Below are 20,261 nucleotides of genomic sequence, written 5' to 3'. Positions count from 1 at the left end.
GACTTTTCAAAATTTTTTTCAAAAACTTTTTTTTTTTTTTTTTTTTTTTTTTTGCGGTATGTGGGCCTCTCACTGTTGTGGCCTCTCCCGTTGCGGAGCACAGGCTTCGGACGCACAGGCCCAGCGGCCATGGCTCACGGGCCCAGCCGCTCCGCGGCATGTGGGATCCTCCCAGACCGGGGCACGAACCCGTTTCCCCTGCACCGGCAGGCGGACTCTCAACCACTGCGCCACCAGGGAAGCCCTCAAAAACTTCTTAAAGTCTGTTTCTTAGATCCCTGAATTTCTTTAAACCAGTCTATCTACACATTTATTCCAAGAGGGAAATACCTATATTTATAGATAGATGTAGATATATATGAATCTGAATAACCCTTATATCCTAGAGAATGTCTTACTTTTTGAACAAAAAACTAAGTAACAATTCTAATATGCATAAAGACTATGGTTAGTCTTACAGAATTTGCTGTGCTTTACTAAATACCAATAAATAGGAAGAAGTATTTTAATCCCTTAGTGTAACTGGTAGAATATAATACTTGCACATTAGAATACATAAGTATTTAGATATTAGAATACTTACATAGTAGAATCTCTTTCTTGAGACAGTGTTGCCTCATGTGAAGCTGAAACAGCAGAAGGGGATCTAGGATACAGTCCATAACCTTCACTTGGAGTGATTATCTGCCTACCCAGAATCCTTCAAAGTGAAGAACATAAAGAGATAATTAAGCACCTTCACCTGGCATACATACAAAATGTAGGTATTTTTGGAACAAATTTGATGGCTCTACATAGAAGTCTAGTACATACTTAGTCCATTACTGATTTAGAATGATTCTTGAGAGAAATGTGAATCCAGAGCCTTTTTAAAGGTATATCTCTCTCCTATACAATGGAGATAGAAAGGATAAAGCTTTTCCACCCCACTGAAAAAAATCCAAGGGAACTGGGCAAACATTTGTAATTTTCCCTCCATCCCCTATAACAATCTTCATTAAATTTGCCAAAATGGGTGAAAGCCAGGCCAAATTAGTGAAAACTGAATTATATTCTTAAGAACATGAAGTTTTATAAATTTTAAGTATGTGTAGTAAGTGCATTAATGCAGTTTCTAAGGAAAGCTTCCTAATAACCTATGTTTGCTTTCAAGTATACATGCATAGGAATTTACTTATAGACAACAGTGTAATCAAATACATTTTCTGACCCTCTTGTTCAAAAGAAAGGCTGTTTGGACAGCCACAGTACACAGATCACAGTTACTGGTATAGAAGTTGTTTTACTTGATTAGGACAATATATTGGTAGTTATGAAAACTCTGAGAAACTTCCATCAACATGAGTTTTCTGTCATCTGAGGCTTTATACCACATCACCTTATTTATATAAATCCATGCCCATAGAGATTTCAGAATACAAGCTTTCTTGGAAATCTGCTCTTCAAATTTTAGTATTAGCCATGAATATACAAGGGCTCCAATACCTGAGGTGAGGAAAGCTACATGTCCACTGTTGGCACTCTTCTTGTAGACTTTTAATATGTACACTCAACTTCTGCTCATACAAGAGCTCGTCAATGGCTGTGAACATTGCTTGGACTTTTTCAGTGGCATTTTGATCAAGTTCCTAAAAGAAATTACCACCCCAAAATAATTAGATGAGTTTCAATCTCTGTTAATAATCATAAAGGTTGAAAGCAATCAGATTGGTTTATTTTCAATATTTCGTCCATTTGTGTGAAAGAAAAGTTAAGTTAGTGAGTTTTTGGATCTTACAATATTCAGATGGCCTCCCTATTCCTATTTAAAGAAAATTTGTGGAAATATCTACGTTTTTAAAGTAACATTTTCTTCATCAAAAAAATCCAGAAAAGTATAAAGAAAGATAAAAATTACCAATAATTCTACCACTCAAAGATAATGATTGTTAATTTTATTATAGTTGCTTGGTTCCAGTATTTTTTTTAGAGCGTAAGGAAGACAGTCAATCCCATATATGTATTACTTAGTAGTCTGCATTTTTCACCTGACAGTTTACATTAAATCTTTGCCCTATAATTTATCCTTTTGCAGCAGCCAAAAGGATGGCTATAAAATGTGAATCTGATCATGTTATCTGATTCTCTGCTTACTCTCTACTTGATCTGTTTTTGTGTGCCCTTTTACATTCTGGTGGAAGAAAAGTTACACCTTTTTTTTTTTTTGCGGTACGTGGGCCTCTCACTGTTGTGGCCTCTCCTGTTGCGAAGCACAGGCTCTGGATGCGCAGGCTCAGCAGCCATGGCTCACGGGCCCAACCGCTCTGAGGCTTGTGGTATCTTCCCGGACTGGGGCACGAACCTGTGTCCCCTGCATCAGCAGGTGGACTCTCAACCACTGCACCACCAGGGAAGCCCCGGTAAATTTGGATATTTTCTGGTTTTACTATCATGTAGTTCAGAATACCCTCTAATTTTCCTCGTAACTTAATATTTAGAACAGTGTTGTTTAATTTCCAAATATTTGGGGATTTTTCCAGTATTTTATTGTTGTTGATTTCTAATTTAATTCTATTGTTACCAGAGAGCATAATCTGTCAGATTTAATCTTTTGAACAATATTGATATATCTTATGGCCCACCATACAGTCTGTCCTTGTCAGCATTCCATATGTTCTTCAGAAGGATATGTACTCTGCATTTGTTGGGTATAGCATAAGATCTTTTATGTTTTTACTGATTTTCTAATTGTTTTATTAATAACTAAAATCTCTAACAATAATTGTGGATTCACCTAGTCCTCTCTTTAGTTTCATCAGTTTTTCTTCATACATTTTGAAACTCAATTAGATGCTTACGTATTTAGAATTGTTACATCTTCCTGGTATACGTTGTTATGGACTGAATTGTGTCCTCCTCAAATTCATATGTTGAAGCCCTAATCTGCAACATGATTCTATTTGGAGATAAAGCCTTTAAATTGGAAATTAAGGTAAAATGAGGTCATAAGGGCGGAGCGCTAATCTGATAGGATTAGTGTTCTTATAAGAAGAGGAAGAGACACCAGAGATCTCTCTACCTGTGCCTGTGCCCAGGAGAAAGGTCATGTGAGGACACAGTAAGCCAGGAAGAGTGGCCTCAATCTGTCGATGGACACTTAGGTTGCTTCCATGTCCTGGCTATTGTAAATAGTGCTGCAATGAACATTGTGGTACATGTCTCTTTTTGAATTATGGTTTGCTCAGGGTATATGCCTGGTAGTGGGTCATATGGTAATTCTATTTTTAGTTTTTTTAAGGAGCCTCCATACTGTTCTCCATAGTGGCTGTATCAGTTTACATTCCCACCAACACTGCAAGAGGGTTCCCTTTTCTCCACACCCTCTCCAGCATTTGTTGTTTATAGATTTTTTTGATGACGGCCATTCTGACTGGTGTGAGGTGATACCTCATCGTGGTTTTGATTTGCATTTCTCTAATGATTAGTGATGTTGAGCATCCTTTCATGTGTTTGTTGGCAATCTGTATATCTTCTTTGGAGAAATGTCTATTTAGGTCTTCTGCCCATTTTTTAATTGGGTTGTTTGTTTTTTTGATATTGAGCTGCATGAGCTGCTTGTATATTTTGGAGATTAATCCTTTGTCAGTTGCTTCATTTGCAAATATTTTCTCCCATTCTGAGAGTTGTCTTTTCGTCTTGTTTATGGTTTCCTTGCTGTGCAAAAGCTTTTAAGTTTCATTAGGCCCCACTTGTTTATTTTTGGTTTTATTTCCATTTCTCTAGGAGGTGGGTCAAAAAGGATCTGGCTGTGATGTATATTATAGAGTGTTCTGCCTATGTTTTCCTCTAAGAGTTTTATAGTGTCTGGCCTTACATTTAGGTCTTTAATCCATTTTGAGTTTACTTTTGTGTATGGTGTTAGGGAGTGTTCTAATTTCATTCTTTTACAGGTAGCTGTCCAATTTTCCCAGCACCACTTATTGAAGAGGCTGTCTTTTCTCCATTGTATATTCTTGCCTCCTTTATCAAAAATAAGGTGACCATATGTGTGTGGGTTTATCTCTGGGCTTTCTATCCTGTTCCATTGATCTATATTTCTGTTTTTGTGCCAGTACCATACTGCTTTGATTACTGTAGCTTTGTAGTATAGTCTGAAGTTAGGAAGCCTGATTCCTCCAGCTCCGTTTTTCTTTCTCAAGATTGCTTTGGCTATTCAGGGTCTTTTGTGTTTCCATACAAATTGTGAAAGTTTTTGTTCTATTTCTGTGAAAAATGCCATTGGTAGTTTGATAGGGATTGCATTGAATCTGTAGATTGCTTTGGGTCGTATAGTCATTTTCACAATGTTGATTCTTCCAATCCAAGAACATGGTATATTTCTCCATCTGTTTATGTCATCTTTGATTTCTTTCATCAGTGTTTTATAGTTTTCTGAGTACAAGTCTTTTGACTCCTTAGGTACATTTATTCCTAGGTATTTTATTCTTTTTGTTGCAATGGTAAATGGGATTGTTTCCTTAGTTTCTCTTGCTGATTTTTCGTCATTAGTATATAGGAATGCAAGCATTTTTTTAAAACAGTTTTTTTTTTGGCTGCATAGCATATAGGATCTTAGTTCCCTGACCAGGGATCGAACCCGTGCCCCCTGCAGTGGAAGTGTGGAGCGTTAACCACTGGACTGCTGGGGATATCCCCAACTGCCTTTTTTTTTTTTTTTTTTGGCTGCGCTGGGTCTTCATTGCTGCATGTGGGCTTTTCTCTAGTTGCGGCAAGTGGGGGTTACTCTTCCTTGTGGTTTGTGGTCTTCTTGTTGCGGTGGCTTCTTTTGTTGTGGAGCACGGGCTCTAGGCGCACAGGCTTCAGTAGTTTCAGCATGCGGGCTCAGTAGTTGTGGGTAGCAGCTCTAGAGCGTAGGCTCAGTAGTTGTGGCACATGGGCTTAGTTGCTCCGCAGCATGTGGCATCTTCCCAGACCAGGGCTCGAAGCTATGTCCCCTGAATTGGCAGGAGGATTCTTAACCACTGTGCCACCAGGGAAGCCCCCAAACTGCCTTTTTATCCCTAAAAAATATTCCTCTTTCCTAGTAATCAACTCTGTGTCTTGAAGTTTATTTTGTCTCATATTAATATAAGCCTATTATGTGCACAGTATAACTTTCTCTGTCCTTTTAATTTCAATCTATTTGTGTCTTTATATTTAGAGTTCGTCTCTTCCATATAGTATATAGTTGAGTCTTGTTTTTTTTTAATCCATTCTGTGTTTTATCCTTTTTTTTTTTTTTTTTTTTTTTTTTTGTGGTACGCGGGCCTCTCACTGCTATGGGCTCCCCCGTCACGGAGCACAGGCTCCGGACGCGCAGGCCCAGCGGCCATGGCTCACGGGCCCAGCCGCTCTGTGGCATGCGGGATCCTCCTGGACTGGGGCACGAACCTGTGTCCCCGGCGTCGGCAGGTGGACTCTCAACCACTGCACCACCAGGGAAGCCCTTATCCTTTTTTTATCCATTCCATTTTTTTGTGTTAATTATTGACATGGTTGGTTTGTAATCTACCATCTTGCTGTTTCTTTTCCATTTGTCCCTTTTGGGGGGGGGGATCCTTTCTTGTTGTTTTCCTTTCCTGTCGTGTTCTAGGTTAATCAAATATTTGTTAGTATTCCGTTTTATTTCCCCTATTGGCATCTTAGCTTATTCTTCTTATTATTTTTTAATGCTTGCTCTAGGGCTAATAATGTGCATTCTTAACCTATCAAAGTGTAGTTAGTCAATATTTTACCACTTCATACCTCCCTCTTCATACTTCCCACTTGTCTTGATACCTGACACTTCACAAATGTAATAATCTTATAACAGTATAATTCCATTTATATTCACCCATCCTTTGAGCTATATTTGTCTCATCTTTTACTTCAACAAATATAAACTCCATCTTGCACACGTTTTGCTTTATTCAGCCAGTTATCCTTTAGAGAAATCACTAAAAAATATAGACTTTTGTATTTACCCACCTATTTAGTTTCTGGTGTTCTTTATCTCCCTGTGTCCTAACAATTCCAACTGCTTCATCTGCCCTGAACTCTGATCTCTGTTACTCAGCAAAATGGGACCACTGTGCTTTGTTTGGACTCTGTCTTACAATTCCATAGTCAGAAAATTATTCCCAGGCAGGGAGCCAGGGTAAACAGGGGCCTGCCTATGTTATGAGTTTCTTTTCTCTCAGGGATTATAGATATGGGCTGCCTGTTAACCAATGCCTCAAGAGACAGTCAGCATGGAGTTTCAGAGCCAAAACAGAATAAGGAAGGCATCAACCTGGGAAGGCAGCCTGTTATAAGATATTGGAACCTAAGCACAGTAAAGAGGGCATCTGTGTAGGAAGACAGCCTGTTGTATGGTAGAGCCTAAGAGAGGTAAAGAGAACATCTAAGCAGTTTTTCTGATCCTGAGCAGTGTGAGAGGGGTGTTCTAATTACTTTGGCAGTGTACCAGATTAATCCAAAACTGAATGGCTCAAAATAGCAATAATCATGTATTATCTTTCCAGGTTTACATGTTTCTGGAATTTACATAGCTCACAGCAGGAATGGTTTGTCTCTTCTCCACAACATCTGGGATATCAGTTGAAAAGCTCAAAGGTTTAGAGCTGAAAGCATCTGAGTGCTCATTCACTCAAATATCTGGCAGTTGATGCTGGCTTTCAGCTGGGGGCTTCAGTTTCTCTCTACATGGGCTTTTCCATGTGGTTTGAACTTCCTCACAACATAGTGGCTGAATTCCAAGGTCAAGCATCCAGAGAGAGAGAAACAGAAAGAGCCAGGCAGAAGCTGTGTTGCTTTCGAACCTAAAAAATCATGCAGCGTCACTTTCACTGCATTCTACTGATTAAGGCAGTTAAATAGTCCATTCAGGTTCAAGGGGAAAGAAAATAGAGCCTATCTCTTCAGTGGAGGAATATCAGTATCTTGTAATAAGGGCATGTCAGATGGGATATATATTGGCATGACTTTTGAAAATATAATCTGCCACAGTGGGTGTTTGCATGGGGAGCAGGTTGTTGCAGGGTGATGGAGCACAAGTAAGATGAGGAGGATGTCCTTGCGGGAGAGCAGCCAGCTTATAATATTGGAACCACAGTGGAGATAAGAAAGTTACCATGTGGGGAGTCGGCAGCCCCACACAGGGTGATAGCCCAAGCAGCCTGAGGAAGGTGTCTGTTTGGAGGTGAGGACAACATTGGGTGTCTGACTCAGAGTGGGCTGAGGAGATCATTCATTGGGTGCGAGAGTGCAAGGGTCAGTGACTCAGCACAGGGTGTTGAAACATATGTAGAGTGAGAAGAGCATTTGCAGAGGTTAAGAGGCAGTGGATTAGTGGGGAACTGGTTATGTTCAGGGGGACTAATCAAATAAATAAATATATTAAGAATAACGGAAGCCACGTTTATCACTGTCAGAGAAAGAAGTTACAAATTTAGAAAAGGAAAAAACTAGAATGAACCTTGTCATTTCACAGTGGGATAGGAGGAGTACTTATATTCCCTAGTTCTGTCCACTGGGAGGGTTTGGGAATCAGTGACACCTAAAAAGCAATGAGCACGCTTAGGACCCAAATCTTTGTTTCTAAACATGGCATAAAAGGAACCAGGGCTTCTTAAAGAATTGGCTGATTCCAGGGTTGGGGCAAAGAAAGTACAAAATAAGCCTGGATATCTTGTGCCAGAAAGTAAGGAAATATTTAAAGAAGGATGGGAACATGTCAAAATGGCACAGAAGCAGCTTGAAGGGAATTCTGCGGGCCAAATCTGGGACAATTGGAACTTCAAGATAAATAATGATGTAATGATGTATTATATATTATAACTAACTGAACAAAATAGGAATCCTTGATTCTACCCTGATGTAAATCATAAATTGAAAGTCTGAGGAGGAACAGGATAGTAGGTACATAATTTCAATGTACTGCCCCATAAAATACTTTTTTAAAAAATATCTTTATTGGAGTATAATTGCTTTACAATGTGTTAGTTTCTGCTTTATAACAAAGTGAATCAGCTATATGTATACATATATCCCCAATAAAATACTTTCAAATGCAAAGGAAAATCACCTTAATTAAGTGATCAAAGTGAACAACATCAATAATGGGACAAATGGAATTATGTGCCACCTAATAGAATGCAATGAGAAAAACAAGCTCATTTCTGTTATATCATAGACTCAAGAACTGTTCCAGATTGAGGGAGACTAAAGAGACTTGACAATGTGATATAAACTTTTGCTATAAAGGATATCATTGGGACAACTAGTGAAAATTTAATGGGATCTATGGATTAGATGGTAGCAATATATAAGTGTTAATTTCCTGAATTTTATGCTTGCCCTCTAGTAATGTAGTGTGTCCTTGCTTGAAGGAAATATACACTAAAATGTTTGGTGCAAGGGAGTATCATGTCAGTAACTTACTCTCAAACCATTCAGGAAAAAAACAGTTGGCCTCCATATTCATGGGTTTGTAAACGTAAAACACATTTATATTGTATTAGGTATTATAAGCAATCTAGAAAGGATTTAAAGTGTACAGAAGGATATGCGTAGGTAATATGCAAATACTGCACCATTTTATATGAGACTTGAGCATCCCTGGATTTTGGTATCCACAGGGGGTCCCTGGAACCAATCCCTCATGGATACCAAGGGATGACTGTTCTTTTTACTATACTTACAACTTTTCTGTAAGTTTGAGGTTGTTTCCAAATTATTAAGAAAACACAATGTGCAGTAATTGCAACTTTGATCACAAAACTTGAATTTGATTAATTAAGACACAATCCATTACTAATAATGGATTTCACAGGAATTACCTACTCTGACATACATGTGAAATCTGCAATGAAATGTTTGTGTAATACAAAGAAAATATCAACATTATTTATATACTAACCAGGAACCTTGAAAACAATCACAATTATAGCTATAAGTTTCAAAGAGAAATGTATTCTTCAAAATATTAAACATAGAGTTTTTATATGACCTAGAAATTCCACTCCTAGGTGTATACCTAAGAATATTTGAAACATGTCCACAGAAAAACTTGTACACAAGTGTTCATAGTAGCATTATTCATAATAGCAAAAAAGTGAAACAATCCAAATGTCCATCATCTGATGAATAAACAAAATTGGTATATCCATGCAATGAAATTATATTCATTAATAAAAAAGAAGTACTGACACATGCTATAACATGGATAAAATCTGAACATATGCTAGGTGAAATAAGCCAGACACAATAGGTGATATACTGTATGATTCATTTATATGAAATATCAGAATAGGTAAAACCATACAGACAGAAAGCAGATTAGTGGTTGCCAGGGGCTGGGTGGAGAGAGAAATGGAGAGTAATTGCTAATGGAGACAGGGTTTCTTTTTGGGGTGATGAAAATGATAGGATAGTTGCACAACTCTGTGAATATACTGCAAATCACTTAACTGTTCACTTTAAAAGAGTGAATTTTATGTATGTGACTGTCACAGTAAAAAAAAGTAAAAATAATAAATCCAATGAAAGTCTAATCTAGTATTAAACAGATGAGAAATCTGTTAAAACATTTAAATGAAATATCAAAAGTTAAACACATGACAAAGAATATAAATTTCTGCCAGAAGCCAACATTAGCCTAGAACTCAGTTCCCTTAAAAAACATGAACTCTGGGACTTCCCTGGTGGTGCAGTGGTTAAGAATCTGCCTGCCAATGCAGGGGACACGGGTTGGAGCTCTGGTCCAGGAGGATCCCACATGCCATGAAGCAACAAAGCCCGTGCGCCACAACTACTGAGCCTATACTCTAGAGCCTGCAAGCCACAACTACTGAGCCCGTGTGCCACAACTACTAAAGCCCGCACACCTAGCGCCCGTGCTCCACAACAAGAGAAACCACTGCAATGAGGAGCCCACACACCACAATGAAGAGTAGCCCCCGCTCGCCGCAACTAGGGAAAGCCCACGCACAGCAACAAAGACCCAACAACAGCCAAAAATAAATAAATTAATTAAAAAAAACAAAACAAAACATGAACTCTACACCTATATACCAGCAACAAATAGATTAAAAATATGATTTTTAATATACCATGCAAGTTACCTAGGAATAAATCTTCAACAAATGTATATTACTTTTATGGATAAAATTATAAAAATGTATTAAAAGACATTAAAGAAATGGATATTAAATGGAAAGATTTATATATCAAATTCATGATTAGGAAAACTCACTATCATAAAGATAGCAGTCCGCCCCAAATTGACCTATGCAATTTAATAATCAGATTCTAATTAGGAGAAAGGTCAGGTGAGGACACAGTAAGCCAGGAAGAGTGGCCTCAATCTGTCGATGGACACTTAGGTTGCTTCCATGTCCTGGCTATTGTAAATAGAGCTGCAATGAACATTGTGGTACATGTCTCTTTTTGAATTATGGTTTCTCAGGGTATATGCCCGGTAGTGGGATTGCTGGGTCATATGGTAATTCTATTTTTAGTTTTTTTAAGGAGCCTCCATACTGTTCTCCATAGTGGCTGTATCAGTTTACATTCCCACCAACACTGCAAGAGGGTTCCCTTTTCTCCACACCCTCTCCAGCATTTGTTGTTTATAGATTTTTTTGATGACGGCCATTCTGACTGGTGTGAGGTGATACCTCATCGTGGTTTTGATTTGCATTTCTCTAATGATTAGTGATGTTGAGCATCCTTTCATGTGTTTGTTGGCAATCTGTATATCTTCTTTGGAGAAATGTCTATTTAGGTCTTCTGCCCATTTTTTAATTGGGTTGTTTGTTTTTTTGATATTGAGCTGCATGAGCTGCTTGTATATTTTGGAGATTAATCCTTTGTCAGTTGCTTCATTTGCAAATATTTTCTCCCATTCTGAGAGTTGTCTTTTCGTCTTGTTTATGGTTTCCTTGCTGTGCAAAAGCTTTTAAGTTTCATTAGGCCCCACTTGTTTATTTTTGGTTTTTGAATTTTATCAAGTATCTTTTAAACATCTATTGGCTTGATCATATTTTTTCCTTTAATTCACTGATGTTAAACATATTGATACATTTACAGATATTGACCCATCTTTGTATTCCTAGAATAAACCTTATTTGATTATTTTTAAAAATATCAATCCAAAGTACATAAAACTAAAATAGAATAGAACTGGGTTAGATATTTTTATGATTGTTGACTATAAAACTTTAAATAATAGATATAATTAGAATAAAAAAGGAAAGTCTTCCTTCACATCACTATAATAACTTTGTTAATTTTTTTTAAGACTTTCTTTTTTTAATGTGGACCATTTTTAAAGTCTTTATTGAACTTCTTACAACACTGCCTCTGTTTTATGTTTTGGTTTTTTGGCCCCGAGGCATGTGGGATCCTAGCTCCCCAACCAGGGATCGAACCCACACCCCCTACATTGGTAGGTGAAGTCTCAACCACTGGACCACCAGGGACGTCCCCAACTTTGTTAATTTTAAAACAGTATTTTAAAAGAAATAAACCTAAGAATATAAATGCCAGCATGATTATAAATATGTTTGGCAAAGTAGTAGGCCATTAGTTAAATTGGGGGGAAAACTGTATTCCTATATACCAGTGATAACTCAAAAACACCTAAGTTCAAAAGCAAGGAAAATGTATAATTAAATACTAAGTTCAATTTTAATATCAGTTGTATCTTACAACAAGAGATTTACTCAAAATAAATAATGAAATGATAAAGCAGATTAAATTAAAGGAAGATCTAAGTAAACTATATTTCTAGGTAGAATACTAAGTTCAGTTAAGGTACAAAATGACTGAAATGTGTTTATAAAGCGATTAGTACAGAGCCTAGCATCTATTAAATATTCAATAAATTTTAGTGCTCCCTGCACCTAATTTAATATAATGTTATAATGCAATATCAATTAAATCCCTCATGAATATTTTATAAAATTTCATACAAGGGAAAATAAAATTTATCTGAAAGATAATAGATTTTCCAAGATTTTTAAAATATCATGAAAACCCTATGATATTAAGACAAATGTAGAAAAATTGCTCAAAGTAGGTTCAACAGTAAAAGAACTTAATTATCCTCACACCATATACTATTATACACACCATATATATAAGCAAAAATATCTGTAAAATAAAATTAGAACTACACTATACATTTATTTATTTTTTGCGGTACGCGGCCCTCTCACTGTTGTGGCCTCTGCCGTTGCGGAGCACAGGCTCCGGACGCGCAGGCTCAGCGGCCATGGCTCACAGGCCTAGCCGCTCTGCGGCATGTGGGATCTTCCCGGACAGGGGCACGAACCCGTGTCCCCTGCCTCGGCAGGCGGACTCTTAACCACTGCGCCACCAGGGAAGCCCTATACATTTATTTTTAACGTGCTTTTTTTCATTTAGTAATATATCATAAACATTTTCCCAGTCTATATGGCTTAGTAATAAACTTTCAAAAACATTTTAAACAACAAGGTAATATTAGTAGTGGAGAGACACACTAGTGTACTGAGCACAGCAGAAGGAGTAGATCCAGGGCCCGGATCCATACTAACGTGTAAATGTTTAAGCCAAACACTAAGCATCTCTAAGGATCAACTACTACATCCATAAAACAGAGCAATACTGAAAGAGGGTGAAGCTGATGCTTCTTTACAGCTATTTTAAAGAGTAAATAAACAATGTAGGAGGGACTTCCCTGGTGGTCCAGTGGTTAAGACTTCGTGCTTCCACTGCAGGGGACGCAGGTTCGATCCCTGGTTGGGGAACTAAGGTCCCACATGCTGCGTGGCACGGCCAAAAAAAAAAAAAATTAAATTAAAAATAAACAGTGTAGGAGAGGGAAGGCATGAAATATACTGACCAAACTGACAAATGCTAACTCCCAGAACAGTCTCCCAAGCACTCCATCAGACCAATAACATAAAACTCACACCATATCCCCAGGAGAAGTCCAAGCTGCCTTCAGTAGAGATCCCTGTGCCTGTATAACTTGGAAAAGCAGACCTTGAATTCTCAGTGTCAGCTGATGTAAAAGGTGATTCTTGTGTGATGTCAGACTCACTAAATGCACAATTTGGAAGGAGAAGAGAAAACAGAAAAATTCTTATATTTCCTCAAGTTTCTGCAGCATTAACTACCCAGCAATCTATTAGGTGACAAGCATGTGTAGAAATATATCCACAGAGGCAAAAATAAATGAAGGACTTGAAATGTAAGCATCATAGTAAAGTCGGACCTAATTCCTACAGAATTGATGGCAGCCATTCTAAATAATTCTAGTCTTAGTTTACAATGAATACTTTAACATTCCACTTATAATATCTACCCTTGAGAACTAAAGACATTTCAGAAATGTCTAGGAATTCACATAGAATAGTATGTGAACTTGTATGGCACTTTTAGTTTACCAAGCACTTTCACAGATATTAACCCCATTTTATCCTCACAACAACCTGGTGATGCAGAACTCAACCCCTTTTTAAGACAAAGAATCTGAGATTTAGTACTAGGTGTTGAAACTAGGTTTTATGACTGTAATTTTTCTATGATACCACATTGCTTCTCAGAACCCTCTGTGAAGTTACTGTATCCTCTATTTCTTAAAATAATAACTGCAGCTAATATTTACTCAGCATTTACTGTATTTTATCTCATTTATATTCACAACACCCTTTAAGAGATACTATTACCGGTAAGTAACTTGCCCAATACTGTTCAGCTAATAGATGACAAAACCAGGATTAAAAATCAGATCTGTTTGGATTCCTCCTGAGTCTCTGTTTGTAACTACTTCATAATACTGCTTTTCAAAGGTTATAAAAATAAGTGTGTTTCCATTAGCTGTTCCAGAATGAAAGTTGAATGGTATTGAAAAAATGTGATAAAAATTCTTGTTTTCTTTCATTAGTACAAGGCTTGATACCAATCCTAAGGCAAAAAACCAAAACTTTTGCCATTATCAAGTGCAATAAGCAAACAAGTACACTTTTTGTTATTACCTTTGGGAACTTATGTCTTTTTCATGGCTGTCATTGGTAGAGGAAATTGCATCCAGCTGCTCTGGAAGGGGATGATGATTAAGAGAATGTTTTGTTATTCCTTTCCTGTGAAAGAGAAAAACAAAGTTATATTTCCTGTAAAGAAAAAATATATACTTTTCAGTAACTTGATCTACAAGTTAGTCGCCTACTTCTTGCTGTTCTGGAACTGCACTGTACAATACAGTAGCCATTAATCACTAGCAGTTAAAATGTGGTCAGTTGGAAATGAGATGCACTTTGCAAAACACACAGGATTTTGAAGTCTTAGTACAACAAGAATGTACAATGTATCATTAATTATTTTATCTTGATTACATGTTAAAATGATAATATTCTGGATATATTTGGGTTAAACAAAATATATTCTTAAAATTAATTTCACTGCAAACTGAAAATATAATAAGGTATAACCACACACCTATTAGAACAGCTAAGATAAAATGTGGTGATAACACTAAATGCAGATAAGGATATGGAGAAACTAGATTTCTCATACATTGCTGGTAGGAATGTAAAATGGTGCAGCCACTCTGGAATAATTTCAGTTTCTTATAAAACTAAACACATGTGTTTATCATGAGACCTAGCCATTGCACTCTTGGGCATTGATCCCAGAGAAATGAAAATTTATGTTCACACAAAAATCTGTACACAGACTTTCACAGCAGCTTTATTTATAATTGAAAAAGGTTGGAACAACTGAAATGTTCTTTGACAGCTGAATAGTTAAACTTTGGTATATCTACACAATGGAATATGATTTAGCATAAAAAAGGAGTGAACTGGGCTTCCCTGGTGGCGCAGTGGTTGAGAGTCCGCCTGCCGATGCAGGGGATACGGGTCGTGCCCCAGTCCGGGAAGATCCCACGTGCCGCGGAGCGGTTAGGCCCGTGAGCCATGGCCACTGAGCCTGCACGTCTGGAGCCTGTGCTCCGCAACGGGAGAGGCCACAACAGAGGGCCGCATACAGCAAAAAAAAACAACAAAAAAAGGAGTGAACTGATACATGCAACAACTTGGATGGATTTCAAGGGCATCATACTTAGTGAAAAAAGCCAATCTCAAAAGGTCACATATACTATATGATTCCATTTATATTACATTCACAAATGACAAAACTATAGAGGGAGAAAAGACTAGTGGTTCCAGGGTGTGAAGAAAGGAATGGATGTGACTGTAAAGGCATATATAAGGATGTTTCTTGGTGGTGATGGAACAGCTCTGTATCTCTATTGTACTGGTGGTTACATACATCAATAAATGAGACCAAATTGCATAGAACTACATATACATATATACAAAGGAGTGGATATAAAAATTGATGAAAACTGAGTAAGGTTTATAGTCTAGTTAACAGTACTGTACCAATGTCAGTTTCCTGGCTTTGAAATTATATTATAGTTACGTAAGTTGTCATCATTGGGGGAATCTGGGTGAAGAGTTCATGGGACTATGTACTATTTTTGTAACTTCCTGTGAGTCCATAATTATTTCAAAATAAAAAGGTAAAGTTAATTTCACCTGTTTCTACTTTTTTTTAATGTGACTACCTGAAAATTTTAAATTATATATGTGTTTTGTATTATATTTCTATAGGACAGTACTGCTCTAGAGAGTTCAACATGTGCATTAGAATAAACTATGGGGTCAATTATTATATGTTCCAGTCCTAATCATCTACAACAGACTTTCCTTCCCCACAAAATTCTGTAGTCAAATAACATGATAGGTTAAACAGTTACACAGGTTTCTTTACAAGAGGTCTTCCCAGGGCTTTTAATATGCAAATGTATATTATAAATCTAATACTCTTGTTTCACAGGAAAGGAAAGTGAGGCACAGAGGGATTAAGTAACCTGCTTAAGGTCATATGGCTAGTAAGTAATGGAGCCAGGATTCAAATCCAAGTAGTTTGTTTGAGGCTTCTCAGAGCAAATGAATAGTTTGAGATTTTAGTAAATTGTACGATTTTTGTATATAAAGATAAAGACGTAGTCAGCAGAGCTTGTTCTTTAAATTATTTCTCAAATGGTGGGGCTGGATTTGTGTAGAGCTATTTGTACTTCTCTCATTCAATGATTTTACAACCAAAAGCTTGTCTTTGAGACAGTGGCGGGGATCAGAAATGTGGATTCCAGCTATGAAATAGAAACTTAAAACATATTTTAGTCTGTCAGAGAAATTTGGTTATGAAGTGACAATTAGATAATACCAAAGAAATATTAAATTTGATCATAGCTTTGTGGTTACATAAGAAAATGTCTATAATTTTTAGAAATGCATAATGAAGTATATGGGGTGCAATGATAGTGTCTGGGGTTTTCCTTCCTTATTTCACAGATGACAGACAGGCTGAAAAAATATATAGATGAAAGATGAAGCAAATATATTAAAATTTTGATAACTGTTTAATGTAGGTGATGGGTAGGTCATTATATTATTCACTATACATTTATGCCTGAGATTTACCATTTTTAAAATGTTAAGCTGTATATTTTATCCCAACCTCTTTTCAATATCTATAACTTGGAACTATTAGGGAGAAAACTAAAATTACTTCTTCAAAGCAAACTATAACACCTAAAGTAAAAATTACTTTTAATATACTGTTATTTAGGGCTTCCCTGGTGGCGCAGTGGTTGAGAGTCCGCCTGCTGATGCAGGGGACACGGGTTTGTGCCCAGGTCCGGGAAGATCCCACATGCCGCGGAGCGGCTGGGCCCGTGAGCCATGGCCGCTGAGCCTGTGCTCCGCAACGGGAGAGGCCACAACAGTGAGAGGCCCACGTACCGCAAAAAAAAAAAAAAATATATATATATATATATATACACTGTTATTTAGATGCATATAATCTTCATTATCATCATTATTCACGTTATTCTGACACTTCTAGAGAATCATCTTTTAGGAGAGTTATCTTTAGGGAGTATCAAGTCAACAATAGAGAACAAGTAACATAACCATACTGGGTCAATAATTCTGGCCCAATAAGTGCTATCAGCAATTTTTTCCATAAATGATTTTTTTTTCACTCTCAGAATGGTCAGAATTAATTATAAAAGCAGATTTTTGCCTAAGCCCTGTTCCCTTTATTGGTAAATGACTTTCTTCTTCCTGTTTCCTAAAAAAGCCTATTAACTGAATTGCTTCTGTGTCCTATCCTATTATGTAGTAGATAATAAGCTTCTGAAAGGCAAGGAAAGATCATAGACTGATTTTGTTTGTATGGCTATTGTACCAAGTAAAGGTGGGAAGGGACAAGGAAATTACCATTTACCGAGGACCTACTATGTGTCAAGTCCTATGCCATCACTTTAGATATGCTTTTAGATAAGGTCTTATTCCTATATTACAGAAATGAAGTCTCAAATATTTAGTAATTTGCTTAAAATTAACAAGGCTACAAAAGAGTCTAAACAGAAACCCAGATGTGACTGAAGATACCATGCCTGTTAACTGCCCTGTATAGTTAATATTTAATTAATAAATGTATGGTTGCTAAAATTACATAGTTTAGTGGAGGAAAAAAATTGGTATTTGGGGTTGAAAAACCCAAGCTTAAAACCTATTGGTTATATAATCTTAAGATGTGTACCTTTCTGATATTTCATATGCTGAAAAACTAAAGATAATCATACCCATCTTACAGAGTTGTTAAGAGAATCAAGATATGAAAGTCTTTTTGAAAGTATAAAGCATTAATAAATGAATGACATTATCATTACTTCCTACATTATAACACTTCACTAGGGGTGGGAGGTGGGTCTTTAAGCGGGAAATATTTGCTGTCTAAAGTCTCAAAAGCAAAACTGATCCTTAAGGATTCTGACACTAAATTGCAGAGGTGCGGAGGCAGTATGTGTAATGGTTATGACCACAAGCTTCAAAACCAGATTGACAACAGGTTCGTACTTCAGCTCCACCACCTTCTGGCTGTGTTATCTTTGGCATGCTACAATCTTTAAGTATGGGATCTTTATCTGTAGAAAGTGCAAAATAATAGTTCCTATCTGGTCTCCTTATTGACAGGATTAAGTGAGCTAATGCATGTAAGCAGCTTTGCACTGTGCTTGGCACTAGGCGTATTCAACTTCATTGTAGCACTCAGCTATTAATAGCTTCACGAGTTGTCAATGGTCATTGACACTGGGGCACGAAGCACTGCGGAAACTACAAAATGCCTTAGGAAACCCAGTCCCCGAGCTCAAGAAGTGCAACCCAAGAAGGCCAAATCCTGGGACAGCACAGGTAACACGCCCTTAGCTGGAGATGCAGGTAGAAGGGACAACGTCCGGCAAGGCTGGGAGGAGAGAATTCCGAAGAAAATTTTCTTTCCCTCGCCCTGGGAAAGGAAAAAGGAGCAAGGGACTGGTCAGGGAGGGTCCGCAGCAGAGCGCCTGCGGCCCGCCTCGGCCTGGGCCGGGCTGGGGTGGCTGAGCAGTCCACTCACAGCTCCAAGTTCTGTGGCACCGCCTTCCGAGTGTATCTGGAGATCATCCTCCTCTTCCTCCTCAGCTGCGGCCGGGGCGGGCAAGCCAGGTTGGGGGCCTCTGGCCTAGCCCTCCCGCCGGCTCCGGTTCAGCTCCCTCCCGCCACCTTCCGGCCCCGTCACGCCCCGTCTTTTAGACTCCGGGGCCGTCACTCCCCCAGGATCCCCACCTCCCTAGTCTTCCGCCCTCCTTGCTTCCCCGTGGAACCGGAAGTGACGAAGGCACACGGGCACCCACCTAATGCTCCCGCCGACGCGCAACAGGGACGACGCCTGGGGTTCCGAGGCTGAGTCGGTTTCTGACTTTCAGAGTTTCTGCTGGCTTCTGGTCCCAGACGAGCGTGTGGACCCAGTCTGAGCCAGGCTTTGGCTGCTACTGGAAGCTCCCGACCAGCTCACGTGGTAGGAGAGGCGGCTGAGGAAAGGTACCACAGCAGAGATTTGCCGGAGAGGCCCAGGCCCTAGAACCGTAAGCGGAATTGGCTTCATTTTGTTGGATGAAGGAGAGCGCCTAGTCTGAGTAAAAAGCTCTAGACTCCCAAGTCAGGCCTCTGCTGCTTGGTTGCTTCTCTTGCTGTGCTCCCGGTTTTCTCATATGTACAGTGTGGAATTAGCCTGAGAAATCTCAAAGCCCCTTCTAGTGTTTTCTCATATGTACAGTGTGGAGTTAGCCTGAGTGATCTCAAAGCCCCTTCTAGTCCTTGGGTGGGTAGTTAGCATCTGTCTACCTGGGTTAAAAGGCCAAATGATGATTTGGACAGAAAGTAGCGAATGAGTGTCTGTATAGAAGATGCAAGTTCCTCTCGATCTCGTTTTACTAGTCCGTTAGAAAAACAAGTCTAAAAATCGAATTGCAGCCGTAAAGTGGATAATCCAAAACAGTGTCTTCCTTTACCAAGCCTCACCTGGAAGCAATAGTGAGCTAGTACTTTTGTTTGTAAGGGGAACCCTTAGAAAATAGTTATTTACCACCTCCTAATATACCAGAGCTATACCCTTTGAGACCTGAGAAGGGGGAAAATTTAGGATAGATAGTTGTAGGATTAAGAGCCATGGGCAGATTATTTGGGGGTGAAATGATAGGGCATGAATGTTTTGTAGTTTTGAATTCCTCTATGCCATACAACGGGAGAGATTTAGTTCTGCAGAGTAAGGGAGATTGCTTTTCAGAAAATTTAAATAATAAAAATTTAAACGAGGGACGGATTATAGAGATGATACAGTAACAGTCTCATTCTACAATTAAGGAAAAAGCCCCAGGAAGAAAGTGAAATGCCCAGAATAACACAACTGGGACTACTGGCAGAACTGGGACTTGTGATAGTGTTTCAAAAGATGTTATTTCAGTGTTTCTAAAAGTGTCTTATACACACCACTGCTAGTGCAAGGGCAAACAGTTTTTATTTTATTCTTACATACTTATTTTATTTGGGAATGTGATATTGGATTTCCATTTATTGTATTATATCAAAAGTTCCTTTAATGTAATCGTAAATATAACAATGTATTAAAAGAATGTTAAATAAATGTTATTATAGTTGGTATGTGGTCAAGGCAAAAATCATGATGGTGGTATGTGGATAACTGAATTTTGGGAAACAACGTTAGTGGAATTGCCTAGCATAGTTCAGGGAATGGGATATTACTTCTACATTATTTTATATGGTTTATATTATTGAAACTTTAAATGTAGCTTTCAAAGAAGA

General features: G+C 38.1%; 1 protein-coding gene across 7 annotated transcripts in view; it reads right to left on the bottom strand.

Annotated features, from left to right (window-relative positions):
* Window positions 1-18,632, bottom strand: part of FAM149B1 (family with sequence similarity 149 member B1) — a 46,545-nt gene extending 27,913 nt beyond the window's left edge. For 5 of the 7 annotated variants that reach the window (XM_079718946.1, XM_079718947.1, XM_079718949.1 and 2 more), the window contains exons 1-5: window positions 18,517-18,632; window positions 14,025-14,129; window positions 12,957-13,086; window positions 1,486-1,628; window positions 584-700 (exon numbers count right to left, since the gene is read on the bottom strand). In XM_079718946.1, the coding sequence (XP_079575072.1) occupies window positions 584-700; window positions 1,486-1,628; window positions 12,957-13,086; window positions 14,025-14,129; window positions 18,517-18,563 (542 nt within the window). In that variant the 5' untranslated portion in view covers window positions 18,564-18,632. The remainder of the gene's footprint in view (window positions 1-583; window positions 701-1,485; window positions 1,629-12,956; window positions 13,087-14,024; window positions 14,130-18,516) is intronic. The other 2 variants (XM_079718950.1, XM_079718952.1) reach the window with 2 other exon arrangements.
* Window positions 18,633-20,261: the final 1,629 nt, after the last annotated feature.

Source organism: Hyperoodon ampullatus, assembly GCF_949752795.1.
Source record: "Hyperoodon ampullatus genome assembly, chromosome: 1".
Taxonomy (NCBI): domain Eukaryota; kingdom Metazoa; phylum Chordata; class Mammalia; order Artiodactyla; family Ziphiidae; genus Hyperoodon; species Hyperoodon ampullatus.
Note: the sequence above shows the minus strand (reverse complement) of the source record. Positions and strands in the feature narration are given on the sequence as shown.